Raw genomic sequence first — 23,395 nt, 5'->3', positions numbered from 1 at the left:
AGTGAATCAACGATATATATGAAAAGCTAGGAACCGTGAACATCTAAGGCAAAGTTAAGAAATTGGACTGAGTGACAGGGAAAGAGATAGCGCAGAAGCAGCGAGGAGTTGCTGAGTTGGCGGGAGTGCCTCAGCCCTGATTCTCTGGCGCGAACACAGTGAGGCTGGTGGTAGTGTTTGGGGATGTGGCTGCTTTAGCACAAGAAGGCAAACAAAGTGCGCACCCCTGATTCCCTGGAATGACTGTGGCAGGGCTAGTGGTGGTGTTTGGGACGTGGCTGCTTCAGTGAAAGAAGGCAAGTGAGGTGGCATAGCCCTGATCCCCTGGCACGACTGCAGCAGGGCCGAGCCAGTACACAGAATCTACACACGCCTCCAGAAACTGAGATAAAAACAGCACTCTCAGCACAAGGTAAGTGATTTTGTCCAATTTACTGCACCGATCTAATAGCTCCTCATTCTGAAACTCTCCCATCTATCTGATCCCTCCTCCCTCTGCCTCAGCTGGCTTCAGTGACAGTTCATTCCCTTGGGCCTGAGATAGGTCTTGCTGTGTTCCCCAAGCCATTCTCCCAGCCTTGGAGAAGGAACAAATTAACAAATAGGGAAAAATAATCTGCCAACTCTCCTAATGTGGAAACTGAGGGCAGAAGCAGCTCCTGTCCAGGCACAAGCAATCCATAGACTTTGTTTTTCACCCCTGCATGGATCCAGGTGGCCCCATTACAGCAGATAGCATCTGGCTGTTATATTGTAAGGGTGAATCTTTTGAGGTCTGACTCTAATTGTTTCAGCTCTGCAATGCAAAGAGTGGTTTTTGATGTTTGATACTACTCTGCCTATTAAACAGAGCCCTCACCTACCCACAGCAGGGGCCTAAGGACAGGTGGCTCTACCCACGCTGCCTAGCCACCCATGACAGGGGTCCAGGAGTAAGTGGTGCCTCCCAGTCTTTACAGTTAAAAGCATCGGGTACCTATAGTACGGCTGCAGAGCCCACCCACCAGAGCGCTCTGGAGAACAGGGACACACCTTCCTCACAGACACTCAGAGGAAGGTTTTCAGCCCCCTGCCTTCCTCAGAGTGTGACCCTCTGCCGCAACCAGAACCTGTGAATATACTGCTTGTCTAAAGTCATAGGTGAGAGCCTGCACCACACATTAGGTGACTGACTACCTGGACACCTGACCTAAATCCACACAAGAATAATGAATGGACTCCTAGGCTTATATACCTGGTAATAGCTCTAGCCATCTGGTGACAGGACATTAGTGCTTCAAAGCCTCCAATAATTAAGTTAGCTCACTCTAACAGTCTGTTTGGGTATATCAAAACAAAACAAAGCAAGAAGCTAGGACACAGTGAGCAAACATAAAATAAATTAATACAATAATATAGATGGCTCAGAGACAAGAGTCGATATCAAATCCCATAAAGAAGCAGACCATGATTGCTTCAACAAACTCCCAGAACAAAGAATAGAGGAATCTTCTGGATGAAGATGTATTCCTGGAATTACCAGATGTAGAATACAAAAGATTCATATACAGAACTTGTCAAGAAATCAGTCAAAATGCAGAACAAGCCAAGGAGCACACAGATAAAGCAGTCGAGGAAATTAAGAAGATTATTCAAGAACGTAATGAAAAATTTAATAGGCTGCAAAAATCCACAGAGAGACAGCAATCAGAAATTCAAAAGATTAACAATAAAATTTCAGAATTAGACAACTCAGTAGAAACTCAGTGGAGCAGAATTGAGGAAATGGAAGTCAGAATTAGCACATTTGAAGATAAAACAATTGGCAAAAATATATTCGAAGAAAAATCAGATAAAGAAACCCTAAGAATCATGTGGGACTCTATCAAAAGAAATAACCTATGAGAGATTGGAGTACTAGAACAGGGAGGGACAACAGAAAATACAGAGAGAATTGTTGAAGATTTTTTTCGGCAGAAAACTTCCCTGACATCGTAAAAGATGAAAAGATATCTATCCAAGATGCTCATCGAACCCCATTCAAGGTAGATCCCAAAAGAAAGGCACCAGGAGCTATTATAATCAATCTTGCCAAAACCAAAGATAATGAGAAAATTTTAAGAGTGGCCAGGAATAAACAAAAAGTCACCTACAAAAGAGAATCAATAAGAATGAGCTCAGATTACTCAGCAGAAACCATGTAGGCAAGAAGGCCAATGGCATGACATATAAAAAGCATGGAAGGAAAACACTGCCAGTCAAGAATCACATACCTAACAAAACTATCTCTCAAATATGAAGGCAAAGTTAGGATATTTCCAGATAAACAGAAGTTTAGGGAATTTGTAAAAACCAAACGAAAACTACAAGAAACACTAAAGAGAATTCTCTGGTTAGAAAATCAATAATATCAGATATTAACCCAAGACTAGAACACAGGACAGAGCAACCAGATACCAACCCAGACAGGGAAATAACAAAAATAAATCAAGACAAAAAAATGCTCAAAACAGGGAATCAATGATGTCATTATATAAAAGGTGATGACGTTAAATCAATAAAGAGGGACTTAATATAGTAGTCATAGATCTTTCATATGGAGAGGAAATCAAGGCAATATAGGGAGATAAAAGTTAGGTTTAAACTTAGAAAAATAGGGGTAAATATTAATGTAACCACAAAGGAGACTAACAATCCTACACTTCAAAATAAAACAGAAGAAAAACATAAAGACTCAGCAAGAACAAAATCAACAACAATGAAAAAGAGGAACACACAATTTATATAGAAAAACTACTCAGCACAAAAAATCAAGTGGAAAAAAGAAACAACACCAAAAAGGACATCAAAATGACAGCACTAAACTTATACCTATCTATAATCACGCTAAACTTAAATAGACTAAAGATACCAGTAAAGAGACAAAGAGTGGTAGAATGGGTTAAAAGACACGAATCCATCCAGATGCTGCCTACGAGAGACTTAAAGACACAAACTAAAACCCAAAGGATGGAAAAAAAATATCAAGCAAACAACAATCAAAAAAGGGCAGGAATGACAATACTAATTTCTGACAAAACAGACTTCAAAGTTAAATATACCATAAAGAATAAGGAAGGACACTATATAATGATTAAATATCACATATTTATGCACCCAATGACACGGCTTCAAGATACATAAAACAGATTCTAACAGCATTGAAAAGTGAGATAGACAGCTCCACAATAATAGTAGGAGACTTCAACACACCACTTTAAGTGAAGGACAGAACATCCAGAAAGAAGCTCAGTAAAGATACAGAAGAGCTAAAAGCTACAACCAACCAACTTGACCTCATAGACATATACAGAACACTCCATCCAACATCATCCAAGTATACTTTCTTTTCCAGCGCACATGAAACATTCTCTAGATCACATATTAGGCCATAAAGCAAGCCTTAACAGAATCCAAAACGTCGAAATATTACAAAGCATCTTCTCTGACCATAAAGCCATAAAACTAGAAGTCAATAACAGAAAAAACAGGGAAAAGAAATCAAATACATGGAAACTGAACACTTTGCTCAAAAACGATTGGAATATAGAAAAAATTAAGGACGGAATAAAGAAATTCATAGACTCTGGTGAGAATGAAAACACTTCCTATCAGAATCTTTGGGACACAGCTAAAGTAGCGCTCAACAGTCAATTTACAGCAATAAATGCACACATCCAAAAAGAAGAAAGGGCCAAAATCAAAAGATTAACCCCACAACTCGAACAAATAGAGAGGGATTAACAAAAGAAACACTCAGGCACCAGAAGGAAGAAAAAACAAAAATGAGAGCAGAACTAAATGAAATAAAAAACAGAGAACAGAAAAACAATTGAAAGAGTTAACAAGACCAAAACCTGATTCCTTGAAAAGATAAATAAAATCAATAAACCACTGGCCAGACTAACAAAAGAAAAACAAGAGACAAAGCAAATAACTCAAATAAGAAATGAGATGGGCGATATCACAACAGACTCAACTGAAAATTAAAAGAATCATAACAGAATACTGTAAAAAATTGTATTCTAACAAATTTGAAAACCTAGAGGAAATGGACAAATTTCTTAGACACACACTGCCTACCTAAACTAACAAACAGAGGTAGAACAACTAAATAAACCTATAACAAAAGAAGAGATCGAAAAGGTAATTAAAAACCTCCCAACAAAGAAAAAACCTGGCTCTGACAGCTAATGGAGAATTCTACCAAACTTTCAGAAAAGAGTTAACAGCACTACTACTAAAGGTATTTCAGAGCATAGAAAAGGATGGAATACTACCAAACTCATTCAATGAAGCCAGCATATCCCTGATACCAAAACCAGGTAAAGACACCACCAAAAAAGAAAATTACAGACCCATATCCGTCATGAACTTAGACACAAAAATCCTCAAAAAAATTCTAGCCAATAGAATTCAACAACATATCAAAAATACAATTCACCATAACCAAGTGGGATTCATACCAGGTATGCAGGGATGGTTCAACATTAGCAAAACAATCAATGTAATCCATCACATAAATAAAACGAAAGAGAAGAAACACATGATCTTATCAACTGATACAGAAAAGGCGTTTGACGAAGTCCAACACCCATTCACGATAAAAACTCTCTGCAAAACAGGGATAGAAGGAAAATTCCTCAACATAATAAAGGGCATTTACACAAAGCTGACAGCCAACATAGAGACCGAAAGCATTCCCCTTGAGAAAGGGAACAAGAACAAGGATGCCCTTTATCATCACTCTTACTGAAGATTGTGCTGGAGGTCCTAGCCAGAACAACTAGGCTAGAAAAAGAAATAAAGGGCATCCAAATTGGCAAAGACAAAGTAAAGGTATCTCTATTTGCAGATAACATGATCTTATATACAGAAAATCCTAAAGAATCCTCAAGAAAACTACTGCAACTAACAGAAGAGTTTAGCAGAGTATCAGGATACAACAAAAACATACATAAATCAGTTGGATTCCTCTACACCAAAAAAGAGAACACTGAAGAGGAAATCACCAAATCAATACCATTTACAGTTGCCCCCAAGAAGATAAAATACTGAGGAATAAACCTAACCAGAGATGTAAAAGACCTATACAAAGAAAACTATGACACTACTGCAGGAAACCAAAAGAGACCTACGTAAGTGGTAAAATATACCTTGCTCAGGGATAGGAACACTCAACATTGTAAAAATGTCTATTCTCAAAGCCATCTATAGATACAATGCAATCCCGATCCAAATACCAGTGACATTTTTTAATAAGATGGAGAAACAAATCACTAACTTCATATGGAAGGGAAAGAGGCCCCGGATAAGTAAAGCATTACTGAAAAAGAAGAACAAAGTGGGAGGCCTCACACTACCTGATTTTAGAACGTATTATACTGCCACAGTAGTCAAAACAGCCTGGTACTGGTACAACAACAGATACATAGGCCAACAGAAGAGAATTGAGAATCCAGACATAAATCCATCCACATATGAACAGCTGATATTTGACAAATGCCCAAAGTCTGTTAAATGGGGAAAAGACAGTCTGTTTAACAAACGGTGCTAGCATACCTGGATATCCATCTGCGAAAAAATGAAACAAGACCCATACCTCACACCGTGCACAAAAACTAACTCAAAATGGATCAAAGACCTAAATACAAAATCTAAAACAATAAGGATCATGGAAGAAAAAATAGGGACAACGCTAGGAGCCCTAATACATGGCATAAACAGTATACAAAACATTACTGACAATGTACAAACACCAGAAGAGAAATTAGATAACTGGGGGCTCCTAAAATCAAACACCTATGCTCATCCAAAGACTTCACCAAAAGAGTAAAAAGATTTCCCGTAGACTGGGAAAAAGTTTTTAGCTATGACATTTCTGATCAGTGGCTGATCTCTAACTGCAAAAACTCAACTATGAAAAGATAAATAACCCACATAAAATATGGACAAAGGATATGAACGGGCACTTTACCAAAGAAGATACTGAGACTGCTAACAGATATGTGAGGAAATGCTCACGATAATTAGCTATTAGAGAAATGCAAATCAAAACTACAATTAGATTCCATCTCACTCCAACAAGGCTGGCGTTAATCCAAAATACACAAAATAAATGTTGAAGAGGTTGTAGAGAGACTGGAACACTTATATACTGCTGGTGGGAATGTAAAATGGTACAACCACTTTGGAAATCAATTTGGTGCTTCCTTAAAAAGATAGAAATAGAACTCCCATATGACTCAGCAATTCCACTCCTTGGAATATACTCTAAAGAAATAAGAGCCTTCTCAGGAACAGATATATGCACACCCATGTTCATTCCAGCACTGTTTACAATAGCAAAAGGATGGAAGCAACTAAGGTGGCCGTCAACGGATGAATGGATAAATAAATTATGGTATATTCACACAATGGAATACTATGCAATGATTAAGAACAATGATGAATCTATGAAACGTTTCATAACATGGAGGAACACGGAAGGCATTATGTCGAGTGATATTCGTCAATTGTAAAAGGACAAATATTGTATGAGGCCACTATTATAAGAACTCTAGATAAAGTTTAAACAGAGAAGAAAATATTCTTTGATGGTTACGAGAGTGGGGAGGGAGGGAGAGGAATATTTACTAATTAGATAGTAGACAAAAATTTTTTAGATGAAGGGAAGGGCAACACACAACATAGGGAGAGTCAGTAGAACTGGACTAAACCAAAAGCAAAGAAATTTCCTGAATACAACCAAACGCTTCAAAGGCCAGAGTAGCAGGGACAGGGGTCTGGGCACCATGGTTTCAGGGGACATCTAGGTCAATTGGCATAACAAAATGTATTAGGAAAACATTCTGCATCCCACTTTGGTGAGAGGCATCTGGGGTCTTAAATGCTAGCAAGTGGCCATCTAAGACGCATAAATTGGTTTGAACTTACCTGGAACAAAGGAGAATGAAGAACACCAAAGACGTATGATAAAGGTGAGCCCAAGAGACAGAAAAAGCCACATAAACCAGAGGCTCCATCAGTCTGAGACCAGAAGAACTAGATGGTGCCCTGCTACCACATATCATTTCCCTGAAGGGAAACACAACAAAGAATCCCTAATGGAGCAGAACAGTGGGATGCAGATCTTAAATTCTCATAAAAAGACCCAGTTTTAATGGTTTGACTGAGACCAGAGGGACCCTGATGGTCATGGTCCCCAGACCCGGTGTTAGCCCAAGATTGGAACCATTCCTGAAGCCGACGCTACAGACAGGGACTGGACTAGACTATAAGATAGACAATGATACTGGTGAGGAGTGAGCTTCTTGGCTCAAGTAGACACTGGATACTATGTGGGCAACTATTGTCTGGTGGCGAGATGAGAAGGAAGAGGGGGACAAGAGCTGCCTGAATGGACACGGGGAATATAGGGTGGAAAGAAGTAATGTGCTGTCTCATTAAGAGGAGAGCAGCTAAGAGTACACAGCAAAATATGTATAACTTTTTATATGAGAGGCTGACTTGATTTGTAAACTTTGTCCTAAAGCACAATAAAAAAAAGTTAATGTACATACTTCTACCCTGAGACCAGAAGAACTAGATGGTGTCTGTTATCACTACCAACCATTCTAATCAGAGCCACAACAGATGGACCCTGATAGAATGGGAGAGAAATGTGGAACAAACCTTAAATGCCTAAAAAACAAAATAAAAAACAGACCTACTGGACTGGTTGAGACTGGAGGACTCCCAAAACTATTGCCCTGAGCTACACTTCAAACCTTGAATGGAAAATAACCCCTGAGGTCACCTTGTAGCTAAATAACAAGTTGGCTCAAAAAATAATGACTACCACCTGTAACTACTGTGTGCCTTTAAAAAATCACCTATATGAGACCAAATGGTTAACAGGTACTTTAAAATAAAGATGAGAATGTAAGGGGGCAAGGAGATTAGATTAATGGAAACAGAACAACCAGAATGAAATAATGAGAACGTTCACACATTGTGAAGACTGTAACCAATGTCACTCAACAACTTGTGAAGACCTGCTGAATGGGAACCTAAATTGTTATGCAAACCTTCACTAAAAACACAATAAAATATTATTAAAAAAAAAACAAAGTTAATGTAACAATTGTTAAATAGTCACATAGAATTTTGTGACTAAGTACTGAATCCCTCAACATGTAGGGTAAATAAAACTTTAAGTATACGTTTGTGATTTTAGTCTGTAGGTTCACAGAATGTAGATTTGATATCAGAGAATCAGATCATAAAAAGAAGGCCAGTGGAGGCGAATGGCTAATGAATTTTCTCTCAGCACGTGAGTACTATTTTATAACACCTTGCAGATTCTGAATCCCAAGTTCAAGCTGAATTGCTTACCTGGGTACTTTTCCAGTTCCTGAAGTTTGGACTCATTGATATCTGTGGCTATGACTTTGGCACCTTCTCTTGCAAAAGCCTGGAGGATACAATGCACAAATAAATCCTTTTTTTACTTGGTTAAGCTGCTTCCCTTTTATCTTGTTTCCACTGTTGTTTTCCCTAAAAAATAGGTGGGATCTCACACTACCTAGTCTCACCCAACACCCCCATTGCTATTATTTTTATTTACTTTTATCATTAATTAGAACAACGTGACATACATTGTGCTTGCCATCTGACTTTGTCCACTTAAGTAACATCAAATAAGACAGGGCTTTTAAACTAGGATTCTGTTATTAACACCACTCAAAATACTGCAGTTCTGTGATTTGATAGCCTGTCTCCCATTTCTGAGCAGGTGACTGAACTCTAATAAGAGAAAAATGGGTTATTTCACCCTTTTCCTCATAAGAGTATTTTAGTGCTTTCACGAACGTCAAGCCACATCCTACTGAAGGTGCTTAATTAGCTCAGCTATGAGTTTGTGGGTGTAACGTGGGAGAAGATGTAAATTAAAAGGCAATAGTACACTGAGAGTCTTATAACTCTGCAGTCCTATATCTGAATGGACGTCATTGCAGAATGCTATATATTCTTTTAAGGATCTTAGTGGTGCAAAGGTTAAGCGCTTGGCTGAGAAACGAAAAAGTTGGCGGTTTGAACCCAAGCAGCAGCTCTGCGGGAGAAAAGACCTAGCAATCTGCTTCCACAAAGATTACAGCCAGGAAATCCCTATGAGACAGTTCTATGCTGTCACATGGGGTCACTATGAGTTGGAATCAACTGATGACACATAGCAACAGTATCTCCTTGTGGGCCCCTTGAGGTTGGTTTATTATGGCGTGGAGAAACCGAGGCAGAGAAATCAGTTTCTCAGAATCAAAGGTCATCAGTGAATCGCATACACAACATGTGAGGCATTTGTCCCTTCATCAGCCTGGGCTCAGAGGTAGTGACTTTTTTTTTGATAACTTAAGACAACAGCAGCACAAAGTCAACAGAAAGGGGGTTAAATAGCAGTGGAATCATTCCACATAATTCAATACCTCAGAAGGCAGTAAGCAAACAACGAGAGATATTAACTTACCAAGGCGGCTGCCCGGCCGATTCCCTGAGCAGCAGCTGTGAGGACAATGACCTTGCCATCAAGTCGACCCATAATGCAACCTGTGGTTTAATCTAAAGGTGCATGCATTAAAAAAAAAATTGTGGTAAAAATATACACAACGTATGCCAACTCAACAACTTCTACGTGTACAATTCAGTGACATTGATTGCATTCTTCAAGTTATGCAGCTGTTCTTGCTATCTTTTTCCAAATCATTCCACCTAAAGGCACATGCATTTAACGGCTGGCCTGGCACTGACATCTAGAAAGGATGGTTCAAGGTGCTTCTTGACCTGCTTCATGCCACCTTTATAAACAGTCCCACCATCTGAACTCTCCAAGAATGCTTCATCTACATACCTATCTCTATATCTCAAAAACATTTAGCACAATCCGCTGAGGAGATAACTGGCCGCAGGCAGACATAGGACTTTAACCCATCGTTCAGTCCCTTTGGTATCTATTGATCACAACCTCTGATTCTGAGGCTGCGGGGTGAAATCCTTTCCCTCACTGCCACCACCACCCTCCTCCCCGCCGCCCCTGCACACATTATTATTATTATTATTATCATTATTATTATTATTATTATTATTATTATTATATTGTTTGTGTCCTTAAAAACTTGGGACTGCTTCTCTCTGTCTCTCCTGGAAGCATTTGGTGAGGTTTGCACTATCAATAGCGCATGGCTTTCCCTTGTGCTTTTAAAAGATTTCAGGGCTGGCCTCAGACAGTCACTGAAGAAAATCAAATTGGGCTCAGTACCCCCATTTTACAGATGAAAACACTGCTCCGATGGGTCAAAACTCATAGAACAAGTTAAGGGCAGAGCCAGAAGGAAACTCAGCCCTGCTGACTCTTGTTATGTGAACATTCCACCCCATAATGCTGCTGACCTTTTACAATTAGGGCATGCAGTAGTGACATTTCAACAGGTACAATTAGTAATGTTTACAAGGAGGACCGAGGAATTGTGACACGGGAAATTTAGATATTTGGCCAATGCCTGCTTGGATGGTAGATCACAGGTAAGAGGAATGACTGGTGACGAGGCTGCAGGCGGTGACAGGTCAAATGATGATCCAATGAGGCTGTCCTCAAGGAACCAGGTTCCTTCTATTTCCCTGCTCTGCCCTTAATGCATGCCCTCTGAGCTCATACCAAGGCACAAAATGGCTGCTAAGTCTCCAGGCATCATGTCTATATTCCCAGGGTCAAAGAAGGGGAAAAGCAAAACCCTTTAGAGAAATCTTGCATTTCTACTCAAGAAGGAAGTCCTCCTCCTAAATTCCAGCCTAAATTCCATTGGCCGAATCTGTGTTAATTGGCCACCCCTTGTGGCCAAGGAGGCTGGGAATGTTTGAGTTTTTGCTTTCCAGTTTTATGAAGGGAAAGGCAGGGGAGAGTGAGTAGGATGGGTGTTGAGTGAACGCCCTAAGAGTATGTACACAACCACTGTGCTCAGCCACCTGCCTGATGAAGGATAGGTTGCTAGTCTAGCCTAGGGGGCTCATATAATCTAGTTCTCTCTTTTTGATCCTATCTTCAGCAAAAGTTAAGTTTTTGTTTTTTTTTCTTGCTGTTACTCAGTATGCTCTTTCCTATCAAACTTCACACTTTTGTTCAAGTTTTATATGCTAAGGTGCTATAGTTACTCCTATAAGCAATGGGAATTGGAGGATTTATGGAAAGAGAGTAATATGAGCAGATACGGGTTTCAGAAAGATCACTATGGAGAACAGCCCTGGAGAGGGAGGGGCCAGGCAGGAGTAGCAAGCTCAGTTAGGAGGCTGTTGCAGGTGCTGGTGAGGGCCTGCAATGAAATAGTGGGATGAAGAGAAGGGGTGGATGAGAGGGTTGTTAAAGAGATGACAGACAGGGCGTGGACTCCAATGGGGCTAAGATCAAAGAGATTATATGGTTTGCTAGTGTTTCACGGCTATGAGATAGTAGATCTGAACTCTGTTGTACAGAGGGTCTTTATAAGTTGGAACCTACCTGACAGCACCTAACAACAAGAACAACAAATGGCCAAGGGCCCAGCTTCCCATGGGCTGTTCCAGCCAGTGCCTGAGTGCTGCGCGGATACTAAGGAGCCCCATTCCTAGGAGACACGGCTCCTCTCTGGTGGCTGACCTCCTCTTGTTGAACCTTCCTTAGACTACACAGCGCTCTAGGACGCTTTCACCCAATCTGGCTTCCCTGTCTCCCTCCCTTAGGGTCAGACTTGTACCTTGACCTGTCAGTTCACCCAGCATTTCCCAGTTCCCTCCTCATTTTCTCTCACAGACATTTCTCTTAACAAAACTATGCATATTTAATTCTGCCTTGGAGGACCAGGCTAAAATACCTACCTTATAAAAACTGGTTCCAGAGATCAGCTTACAGATCACTGATGTTCTACGATTTTGTCTGCATTTGTTACGCAATGGAGAAGCCGGGTTTTACAGTGCCTGGCCTACTCTGATTCAGTTAACCTCTACTGTTTTCTTTTTTTTCTTACATGAATGATAAATTTTTACTGTAAATGTGGAAACACTAACAGATATATACAATATATAAATAGTAAATCCCCCTGCTGTGGAGTTGATTCTGACTCATAGCAACCCTATACGATAGAGTAGAACTGCCCCATAGGGTTTCCAAGGCTTAATCTTCCAGGGAGCAGACTGCTACACCTTTCTCTTACAGAGAGCTGCCAACCTTTCCGTTAGCAGCCGAGTACTTTAACCACTGCACCACCATGGCTCCGTCAGATAGTAAAAGACTCCCAGAATCTTTACCCTTCGCCAACCCTGGGCATGGTGTAATTTAAAAAGCTGTTCTCCTACATCATGGCCCTTAGTGTCTTTTGCAGCAATGGCACCGTGAAGACACACGGCCAGGTGATTTCCTAGGAAACCTCTGACATCCTGAGCAGCACTTATTGAACAGATGCTGGAAAAAAAAAAAAAGCTACACATTTTGGTTTTCTTACTCTAAATATTGTGATCAAAATGTTAACTTTTGATAAGCAGAGGCACAATCTGAGCATTATCAGGGAATTAAATGTTTTCAGCAGCCAAGAAGAAAAATGTCCATTGAAAACACTAAAATCCTCTCTTTTTTGGCTGCTTTGAAAAACTTGTAAACAAGTTTCAAACCAGTGCTTCTAACTGGTTCAGGCCAGCTCAGTCATAGCCCAGAAAGAGACACAAGAACAATCCCAAATTTTTAAAATGTGGGTGAACCGGAATGCTAACCAGAATGGGGAAAATTGCAGGTTGAAGCCCTGCTTCAAACTTGTTAAAAACCCACTTTCGTCCTGATCTAACTGCTCAGATTAATTCTGAAATAGACAATGTGAACAACAACAAATCCGAAACCTAACACTGTTGCCTTGATTCCAACTTACAGCGACCCTATAGGACAGTCGAGCAGCACTGCCCCATAGGGTTTCCCGCCAGCAGCTGGTAGATTTGAACTGTTAACCTTTAGGTTAGCTCTCAACCACTGCGCAGGGCTCCTGAAGAACAAAGCAACATCTAAAAATTAAACCTTCTCTCTCCCCAGCTAAAAGTTTCATTTAAAAAGTATCAGACAATCTTACTTTAGAGCAGTGATTAGACGACGTCCTGCAGATTCTTGCACGAGCAAGGAACTGGAGACCTTTGTGCAGAAGCAGGTCGGGGTGCTTAATAATGCATGCTGGGATCTGTAGTTCAAGTTCCTTCATACTTGCTAGTTCCGTTTCCTTCAGCTTTTTTAGAAGGAGCCACATGACTCCTGTACTTTATGTGTGTACGTGCTGCCATCTAGTGGAACTCAGGCAGAACTGATAACTCTAAGTAGAAGGTAGCGTGAGGCTTAACTAAACCAAACCAAACCAAGCTAGTCGTGGTGGAGTTGATTCCTACTCATGGCGACTCCATGTGTGTCAGAGGAGAACCGTGTTCCACAGGGTTTTCAGTGGCTGATTTTTCATAAGTAGATCGCCAGTCCTTTCTTCTGAGACACCACTGGATGGATTCAAACCTATGCTGCGCATATTGTTTGCACCACCAAAACTAAAACCCACTGCGGTGGAGTTGATTCCGACTCATAGGACGCTATAGGACAGAGTAGAACTACCCCATAGGGTTCCAAGGAGTGGCTGGTGGATACAAACTGCTGACATTTTGGTTAATAGTGGAACTCTTAAGCACTGTGCCACCAAACCAAAAAAACACAAACCCGTTGCCATCGAGTTAATTCCGACTCATAACGACCCTATAGGACAGAGTAGTCTGCCCCATAGGGTTTCCAAGGAGCTCCTGATAGATTTGAACTGCTGACCTTTTGGTTAGTAACCCTAGCTCTTAACCACTATGCCACCAGGGTTTCCATTGTGCCATCAGGGCTCCTTAACCTCTCTAAAACAAACCCATTGCAATGGAGTCGATTTTAACATATAATGACCCTATATATATATATATAAAAACAACCCAGTGCCGTTGAGTCAATTCCGACTCATAGCGACCCTATAGGACAGAGTAGAACTGCCCCATAGAGTTTCCAAGGAGTGCCTGGCGGGTTCGAACTGCCAACCTCTTGGTTAGCAGCCATAGCACTTAACCACTGACAGAGAAAACCCTGGTGGTGTAGTGGTTAAGTGCTAAGGCTGCTAACCACCGACAGAGTAAACCCTGGTGGCGTAGTGGTTAAGTGCTAAGGCTGCTAACCACCGACAGAGTAAACCCTGGTGGCGTAGTGGTTAAGTGCTAAGGCTGCTAACCACCGACAGAGTAAACCCTGGTGGCGTAGTGGTTAAGTGCTAAGGCTGCTAACCACCGACAGAGTAAACCCTGGTGGCGTAGTGGTTAAGTGCTAAGGCTGCTAACCACCGACAGAGTAAACCCTGGTGGTGTAGCGGTTAAGTGCTAAGGCTGGTAACCAAGAGGTTGGCAGTTCGAACCCGCCAGGCGCTTCTTGGAAACTCTATGGGGCAGTTCTACTCTGTCCTATAGGGTCGCTATGAGTCGGAATTGACTCAACGGCACTGGGTTTTGGGTTTTATAGGACAGAGTAGAACTGCTCCACAGGGTTTCCAAGGAGTGGCTGGTGGATTTGAACTGTTGACCTTTCAGTTAGCAGCCTTAACTCTGAAGCATTGCTCTTAACCACCAGACTCCATCAGTTGTTTGTGCCTACGCACCAGGCCATATGCTGCTCCAGGGTTGTTGTTGTTGGGTGCCTTGGATTCTGGCTCACAGCTACCCCATGTGACAGAGCAGAACTGCCCCAAAGCTCCATTTGAACCCACCAGCAGGTCCACAAGAGAAAGATGTGGCAGCCTGCTCCTGTGAAGATTACAGCCTTAGACACTCTACAGGGCAGTTCTATCCTGTCCTATAGGGTCGCTATGAGTCAACATGGACAGGACGGCAGTGGGTTTGGTTTTTGGAATATTTGTGGAAGGAGATCACCAGGTGTTTCTCCTGTGGAGAAGCTGGGTGGGTTCCACTCACCAGCCTTTTGGGTAGCTGCCAGGACACTTAGCTATTGCTTCAGCTGGGCTCCAAGGTTAGTCAAAATTAAATGAGCCAGAAACTGCACGTGGAAGATAGCAGGGCAACAAAATGGAAGGGACCCAGGACACTGAAGAGTCTGAGCCTTCCTGGCCTTGACCTAGATTTTTCTTTTTCTTTTTTCTTCTGGTGTAGTCCAGATAGAAGGAGAGAAAAATATGGAACAGATCACGAATCCTTTTTATAATAATGGTCTCATGCAGTATTTGTCCTTTTGTGATGGACTTGGTTCACTCAGCACAATGCCCTCCAGATTCATCCAGGTTGTGAGATGTTTTGCAGATTCATCATTATTCGTCGCACAGCACACCTTTGTGTGTATATACTATAGTTTGTTTATCCGTTCATCTGTTGATGGGCACTTAGGTTGTTTCCATCATTTTGTGATTGTCAATAATGCCGCAATGAACATGGGTGTGGATATGTCTATTTGTGTGATGGCTTTTATTTCTCTAGGATAGATTCCTAGGAGCGGGATTGCTGGGTCATACGGTAACTCTGTTTCTAGTTTTTAAGAAAGCATCATGTTGTTTTCCAAAGTGGCTGTGCCATTTTGCATTCCTAGCAGCAGTGTGTAAGAGTTCCAATTTCCCCCCAACCTCTAAGACTTTTTTTTTTTGTGCCAGTAATGTTGGGGTGACATGGTAACTCATTGTAGTTTTGATTTGCATTTCTCTGATGCCAAGTGATTGCAAGCATATCCTCATATGTCTGTTAGCTGCCTCAATGTCTTCTCGGTGAAGTGTCTGTTCATATCCTTCCACCTTTTTTTAATTGGATTGTTTGTCTTTTTGTTGTAGACGTGTCCAATTTTCCTATAGATTGTAGAGATTAGACTTTTGTCAGACATGTTGTAGCCAAAATTTTTTTCCTAGTCTGTAGGTTATCTTTTTTCTCTTTTGGTGAAGTCTTTTGATGAGTATATGTGTTTAATTTTTAGAAGATCCCACTTATCTAGCTTACCTTCTGATATTTGTGTATTCTTAGTTATGGTTTGTATCCTGTTTATGCCATATATTAGGGCCGCTAATGTTGACCCTGTTTTTTCTTCCATGATCTTTATAGTTTTTGGTTTTATATTTAGGTCATTGATCCATTTTGAATTAGTTCTTTTGTATGGTGTGAGGTATGGGTCCTGTTTCAATTTTTAGAGATGGACATCCAGTTTTGCCACCGCCATTTGTTAAAAAGGCTGTCTTTTCCCCATTTAATGGACTTTGGGCCTTTGTCTAAGATCAGGTGACCATAGGTGGATGGATTTACATCTGGGTTCTCAATTCTGTTCATTAGTCAATGCGTCTGTCATTCTACTAGTACCAAACTATTTTGACTACCTTAGCTGCATAGCAGGTTCTGAGGTCAGGTAGTGACAGTCCTCCTACTTTATTCATCCTCTTCAATAGTGCTTTACTTACCTGGAGCCTTTTTCCGCTCCGTGTAAAGCTAATGATTATTTTTTCCATCTCTTTAAAGAATGCTGCTGGTATTTGGATCGGGATTGCATTGTATTTGTAGATTTCTTTGGGTAGAACTGACACTTTTACAATATTGAGGCTACCTATCCATGAGCATGGTATGTAGGTCTCTTTTGGTTTCTTGCAGTAGCGTTTTGTAGTTTTCTTTGTATAAGTCTTTTATCTCCCTGGTTAGATTTATTTCTAAGTATTTTATTTTGTTAGGGGCTATTATAAATGGTATTGTTTTCCCAATTTCTTTTTTTATTGTTCTCTTTATTGGTATGTAGGAATCCAATGGGTTTTTGTATGTTTAGCTTGTATCCTGCTAATCTGCTGAATCTTTCTATTAGTTCCAGTAGTTTTCTTGTGGAGTCTTTAGGGTTCTCTGTGTATAGTATCATATCATCTACAAATAGGGATAATTTTACTTCTTCCGTACCAATTTGGATGCCCTTTATTTCTTTTTCTTACCTTATTGCTATAGCTAGAACTTCCAGCACAATGTTAAAAAGAGTGTTGACCTAGATTTTTTTGAGTGAGGAAAAGAAATTTTTTTCTTTGATATTTAGTCTTTTATTAAAAAATTTATTTTGCAAATATTTATTGATTTTCAGCTCTGTGCCAGACTTAGTAGTAAGAAACTATGAACATGGTATAGCTCTTTACATATTTATTATTATTATTTAGATGAAGATTTATAGAACAACCTAGTTCCTCAACAAACAGTTAGTAAACTTATTGTTTTATAACATTGGTTAACAACCCCATGACATGTCAATACTCTCCCTTCTCCATCTTCAGTTCTCTATTACCAGCTTTCCTGTCTCCTCCTGCTTTCTAGTCCTTGCCCCTGGGCTGATGTGCCCCTTTAGTCTCATTTTGTTTTATGGGCCTGTCCAATCTTTGGCTGAAGGGTGAACCTCAGGAGTGACTTCATTACTGAGCTGAAAGCGTGGCCGGGGGCCATACTCTCAGAGTTTCTCCACCTTCTGTCAGACCAACAAGCCTGGTCTTTAGGAAAAGAATATTTTATTGTGTTTAAGGTACAATTATGGGGGGGGGGGGGATGTAGAGCTTGAACCAGAAGTGTGGAGGCTTGAGATGGAAGAGCACCTTGGGTAACAGGTCAAGTTTGGCTGAAGAGAATGGAGGTGAGCTCTAAAAGAAAGAACTCGATTATGTAAGCCCTCTAGGCTAGGTTAGCAACCCATAGGTCATTAAATGGGTAATTGAGCAGAGTGACTGCGCAAGTTTTTGTACACATACTCTAAGTGGGTTCACTCAACACCCATTCAACTCTCTTTCCACCTGCCTTTTACTTCATAAAGGTGGGGAAAGCAAAAACTCTCAAATTTCTAGCTTCCTTTGCTGCAAGGAGTGGCTGAGTAACACCGATCTGGGCAATGGAATGTAGGCTGGAATTCCTGAGGAAGGCATCCTTCTTGAGTAGAAAGACAAGGCTTCTCTGGAAGTCTTATGGCTTTTGCTCCTCCACTTCTTTTTGCCTAGAATGTAGATATGATGCCTGGTGACATAGCAGCCACTTTGTGCCTTGGTATGAGGTCAGAAAGCACATATTAAAGATAGAGGAGGGCAACAGAAGGAGCCTGATTCCTTGAAGACATCCTTGAGGCAGCAGCCCTGTACTAACTTCCCTAGACTTGTGTGAGATAAAGTCCTTTTTAAGACTACTATTTTTCAAGTTTTCTGTTACTTGGAGCAAAGCGTATTCTTAACAGTCACAGTGAACACAGTCAGAAAGGCTTGAATGAATTCCAGATCTTTCTCTCCCTAGCTAAGTGAATAAGTCGTTTAACTCCCCAAGCCTGGCTTTCTCATCTCTAAAATGAAGATAACCATAGCTCCTACCTCAGGAAGAAAGATTCGGCATGTGAAACCATCATACAATGTTTGACATGTATGCACTCAATAAATGTTAGTGACTATTACTATGGAAGTTATCAGAGGAATGGATTAATATATGATTAAAATTTTTTTTTTTAAGACCTTGAGCTTAGTTTCTGCACACGTCCTAGTGAGGTTTTGGTAAAATTGTGCCTGTTGCCCCCCTGCAGTTTAATGCTGCGTCTAAAGATCCATTAGGAGCCCTGGTGGCACAATGATTAAAGCACTCAGCTGCTAATTGAAAGGTTGGCAGTTCGAACCCACCAGTTGCCCCGAGGGAGAAAGATGTGGCAGTCTGCTTCCATGAGGATTTATAGCCTTGGAAACACTATGGGGCAGTTCTGTTACAGGGTGGCTATGAGTCAGAATCAACTCGACAGCAGTCAGGGTTTGGTTTTGGTTTGGTAATGATATGTAATCTCACTCTTGCTTTAATAATAACATCCTTCCTTTGAATTTTGAGGATTTCAGAATAGACGTTTTATGAATATAAGCGTTCTCTAATCTTTTCTTCCTTAATGGAGCTTTCTTCAGCCTCCCATTCTGACTGACTTCAACAATAATGCTCACTGGAAAACTGCCCCAGTCTCATGGTATTGTGGATCTTTGCTTGCCTATTTCTAGAGACACCAGGCTAAATTCTTCAAGCTAGGCATGTATCGTCTTTCCTTCTACAAGTTCCAAGAAGGCAGTGCCTCGTAGCGTCTAGATCAGTGACCAGCATGCAGTAGACACTTATTAAATATTTGCTGAGTAGCAGGGTCTCAAAAACATGTTTCCTGTGAGCAATAATATCACATCTTGCCTTCTCTAGTTGGAGCCGTCATGGTGCAGTGGTTAAGAGCTTGGCTGCTAACCAAAATGTGGACAGTTCAAAGCCATCAGCTGTTCCTATGGGGCAGTTCCACTCTGTCCTATAGGGTCTGCTGTAATTCGGAATTGACTCGAGGGCAACGGGTTTGGTTTTGGTTTGGATGAGTCCTGAATTTACTTTCTAAAAAATTTTATCTTCTTGTGCTTTAGGTGAAAGTTTACAGAGAAAATTAGTTTCTCATTCAAAAATAAATATACAAATTGTTTTGTGGCTTGGTTGCAAGCCCTGCAATGTGTCAGCACTCTCCCCCTCTGAATTTACTTTTCAGGTCTTTTAAGCATCAGCAGTCCACACTACTACTTTTAAAAAACACCCTTGGTTTCCCTTACTGGCTTTATCATTGGAAACAATCATTCATGATACTGAAATTCAGTTCATGAGTTAATCAACTTCTACTAGACTTGATGCCTAACAGCTGATTACATTCTTGATGGCCTTAAAGTAGCTTTTATCATTCAGGTGAATTTATCCAGTAACTTTGCGTTACTCTTTAATTCAGAAGAGGAGTGGACATTTTATCAGACCTGGAGCTGTAATAGTGTGATGTTAGGGCAAGGTTGGAAAGGAGAAGCAAAGCTAAGGGACGGGCCTTAAAAAAAAAAAAAAAAAAAGAATTCCTGCGATTGTATGTTAGGCTGAGGGAAAATATCCAATCCAGATATTTGGAATGATGGGTACTATACAATCCATAATGTCCTCCTTTGAATGACCCTTCTTACCAAAGAGCCAAGGATGCCTTTAAATCACTCTAACTCTGTTCTATAACCTTATCCAACTTGGTGTTTTTTGTGGTGTTTCAGTTATATGATGCAAAAGTAAAATAGGGATACTCTCAAAAACCATACTTCTTAGTCTTTTATAGGGTCACAAGAAAGTTTCTGATCCTCAGTCATAAATATAGGGAGTCTTAGAATGCATTTGCAAAATTATTTTGGGGTTCCATATATTTCTACCTGCTAATGTTAAATCAGTTTCTCTGTGTCTGTGGAGACCTGAAAGAAGGCTAGTCCATTTTTGGCACTCTTTATATCTGGCCAATAAGTTACTCTGCAATCTATTTTTAATAGGATGTGAGTCGGGATGGATCTCTTTTTCACCTATATCCTCTGATACAAGAGAGGAAGGAAGGAGCATGTATCCCAACTTTCTTCTTTTCGCCTCCAGTTCCATTTCTGACTTCCTACTGGATATACCTCCTGAATGCCCTACAAGTACCCCAAATTCAGTATGTTTAAAATGCAACATGATCCATTTCAGTACTTATCCACATTTTCTTTTCTAATTTTATTGTACTTTAGATGAAGGTTTATAGAACTAGCTTCTCATTAAACAGCATACATATTGTTTTATGACCTTGGTTAACAACCCGAAGACATGTCAACACTCTCTGGTCTCGACTTTGGGTTCCCTATTACCCGCTTTCCTGTCCCCTCCTGCCCTCTATTCCTTGCCCCTGGGCTGGTGTGTCCCTTTAGTCTCATTTTGTTTTGGGGCCTGTCTAATCTTTGGATGAAGGGTGAACCTCAGGAATGACTTCCTACTGAGCTAAAAGGGTGTCCGGGGCCATACACTCAGAGTTTCTCCAGTCTCTGTCAGGCCAATAAGTCTGGTCTTTTTTTGTGAGTTAGAATTTTGTTCTACATTTTTCTCCAGCTTTGTCTGGGGCCCTCTATTTTGACCCCTGTCAGAGCGGTCAGTGGTGGTAGCCAGGCACCATCTAGTTGTAGTGGACTCAGTTTGGAGGGGCTGTGGTAGTTGCTGTCCATTAGTCCTTTGGACTACTCTTTCTCCTTTATCTTTGGCATCTTAGATGGCTGCTCACAGGCTTTTAAGACCCCAGACACTACTTACCAAAGTAGAATGTAGAACATTTTCTTTATGAACTATGTTATGCCAATTGAGCTAGATGTTCCCAGAGACCATGGTCCCCACAGCCCTCAGCTCAGAAATTCAGTCCCTCAGGGAGTTTGCATGTGTCTCTGGAGCTTCCATGACCTTGCCTTGTACAATTTGCGTTGCCTTTCCCAGTATTGTGTACTGTCTTAACCTACGCCAAAGTTACCATGTATCTATTGTTTTATTAGTGTTTTTCCATCCCCAATCCTCCCCTCCCTTGTAACCATCAAAGATTCTTTCTTATAGTGTGTAAACCTTTTCAAGAATTTTTATAGTAGTGGTCTCATACAATATTTGTCCTTTTCTGATTGACTTATTTCACTCAGTGTGATGCCCTCCAGATTCATCTGTGTTGTGAGATGCTTCACAGATTCATCACTGATCTTGATTGTTGGGTAGTACTCCACTGTGTGTATGTACCATAGTTTGTTTATCCATTCATCTGTTGATGGGTATCTAGGTTGTTTCAATTTTTTTTTTTTTTGCTATTTTGAACAATGTTGCAATGAACATTGGTGTACACATGTCTATTTGTGTGACGTTTCTTACTTCTCTAGGACATATTCCTAGGGGTAGGATTGCTTAGGATCATATATGGTATTTCTATTTCTAGTTTTCTAAGGAAGTGCCATATCATTTCCCCAAATGGTTGTATCATTTTGCATTCCCACCTGCAGTGCATAAGAGTTCACGTATCCCCAAAGCCTCTTTCTCTTTTTTTGATTTGTGCCAGTAATGCCAGTGTGAGATGGGATCTCATTGTTAACCCACCTTTTTCTATTGGTCCTTTTTTTAGTTGATGGTAATGCCTGTTACTCAGGTTTTCCAGGTAGATACCTTAGATTTATTTTCAACATTCTCTCCTGTCCACCTAGATTGAACTAAAAAATATGATGAGTGTGACATGCCTCAAATCTTGCCTGGCTTCAAGGTAAGAATAATTTAAATGCCCAAAGTTCCATGGATTTCATGAGTAAGTTCTGGCTATGTGAGAGGAATAACCTGTGGAAGGACACCAGGGCCCAAGAGGTAGTTTATCTAGATAGGGAGATAGCCACTCCTTACTTCTTCAGTTTCCACCATTCCTCAATTTTTTATAATCTGGCCGCATCCCTCACCACTCAACTAAAACTGTTCTCCCAAAGGTCACCAATGAGCTCTATTATCACCAAATTGAGGAGACATTCTCAGTCCATATTCTAGCTGTCTGCTGCATTTGCTGCTCTTGACCACTTCATGTCGGACATACCTTCTCTCCTCCACTGATGAGTGACACCATTTTTTGTTGGTATTCTCTCTGATCTTTCCAGCCTCAAACCCATGTGTTGCCCCCTTTTCTGCTAATGACTCTTGAACATTTTTTTTTTTCCTGAATTTTCTTCTTGTCCTAAGGCTTTATTATTCTATTATGCTTTCTGGGTGACCTTACCCATGTTGTATTATCTACCACCTATTTGCTGTTGGAGCCCTTGTGACAAAGTTATTAAGAGCTCAGCTGCTAACCAAAAGGTTGGCAGTTCATATCCACCAGCCACTCCTCGGAAACCTTACGGGGCAGTTTTACTCTGTCCTATGGGGTCGCTAGGAGCTGGAATTGACTCAGTGGCAATGGGTTTGGTTCATATGCTGTCCCAGATCATTCTCCTCGCAAATATCAGACTTACAATTAAATGCCTACTGGGCGTCTCTCCCTGGATATTCCATCACAGGCACTTCAACCTCAGAGCATCCCAAGCTAAATACCTGATCTCCCCCGTTTTTCTCCTCTTTGGTTTTTCTTTATCTCAGTTAATGGCATCACCATACACAAACCTGGCTAAGTCCAAATCCTAGGATTCAACAAAAATTTTCTCCCTTACATCTGTTACTAATCATGTGGACCTACCATTTTAGCTGCTAAATGTTTCCTCAATCTATTTCTTCTTCCCCATTCTTATGCCTTCCCTATTAGTATTGAAAACACAAAGGAGTTGCTGTTGAGTGGATTCCCATTCATGGTGACTCCATGTGTGTCACGGAGGAACTATGCTGCATAGGGTTTTCAAAGGCTGTAATCTTTTGGACGTAGATCGCCAGGTCTTTCTTCTGAGGTGCTTCACGGTGGATTCAAAAGGCCAACCTTGTGGTTAGTATCTGACACTTAACTGTGTGCACCACCCAAGGACTCCCA

General features: G+C 40.8%; 1 protein-coding gene across 3 annotated transcripts in view; it reads right to left on the bottom strand.

The window, feature by feature from the left end:
* The window catches only part of LOC100657244 (dehydrogenase/reductase SDR family member 6), a 48,360-nt gene extending 34,963 nt beyond the window's left edge, over positions 1–13,397 (bottom strand). The window contains exons 1-3 of one of the 3 annotated variants that reach the window (XM_010590480.3): positions 13,137–13,397; positions 9,524–9,615; positions 8,395–8,473 (exon numbers count right to left, since the gene is read on the bottom strand). In XM_010590480.3, coding sequence (XP_010588782.1) covers positions 8,395–8,473; positions 9,524–9,595 — 151 coding nt within the window. In that variant the 5' untranslated portion in view covers positions 9,596–9,615; positions 13,137–13,397. Of the gene's footprint in view, positions 1–8,394; positions 8,474–9,523; positions 9,616–11,901; positions 13,090–13,136 lie in introns of those variants that run through there. The other 2 variants (XM_003410512.4, XM_023548539.2) reach the window with 2 other exon arrangements.
* Between the last annotated feature and the right edge of the window lie 9,998 nt (positions 13,398–23,395).

Source organism: Loxodonta africana, chromosome 5 (genome assembly GCF_030014295.1).
Source record: "Loxodonta africana isolate mLoxAfr1 chromosome 5, mLoxAfr1.hap2, whole genome shotgun sequence".
In the NCBI taxonomy this organism is placed as follows: Eukaryota; Metazoa; Chordata; class Mammalia; order Proboscidea; family Elephantidae; genus Loxodonta; species Loxodonta africana.
The sequence above is the reverse complement of the archived record's forward strand: the minus strand, read 5'-3'. Positions and strand labels throughout refer to the sequence as shown.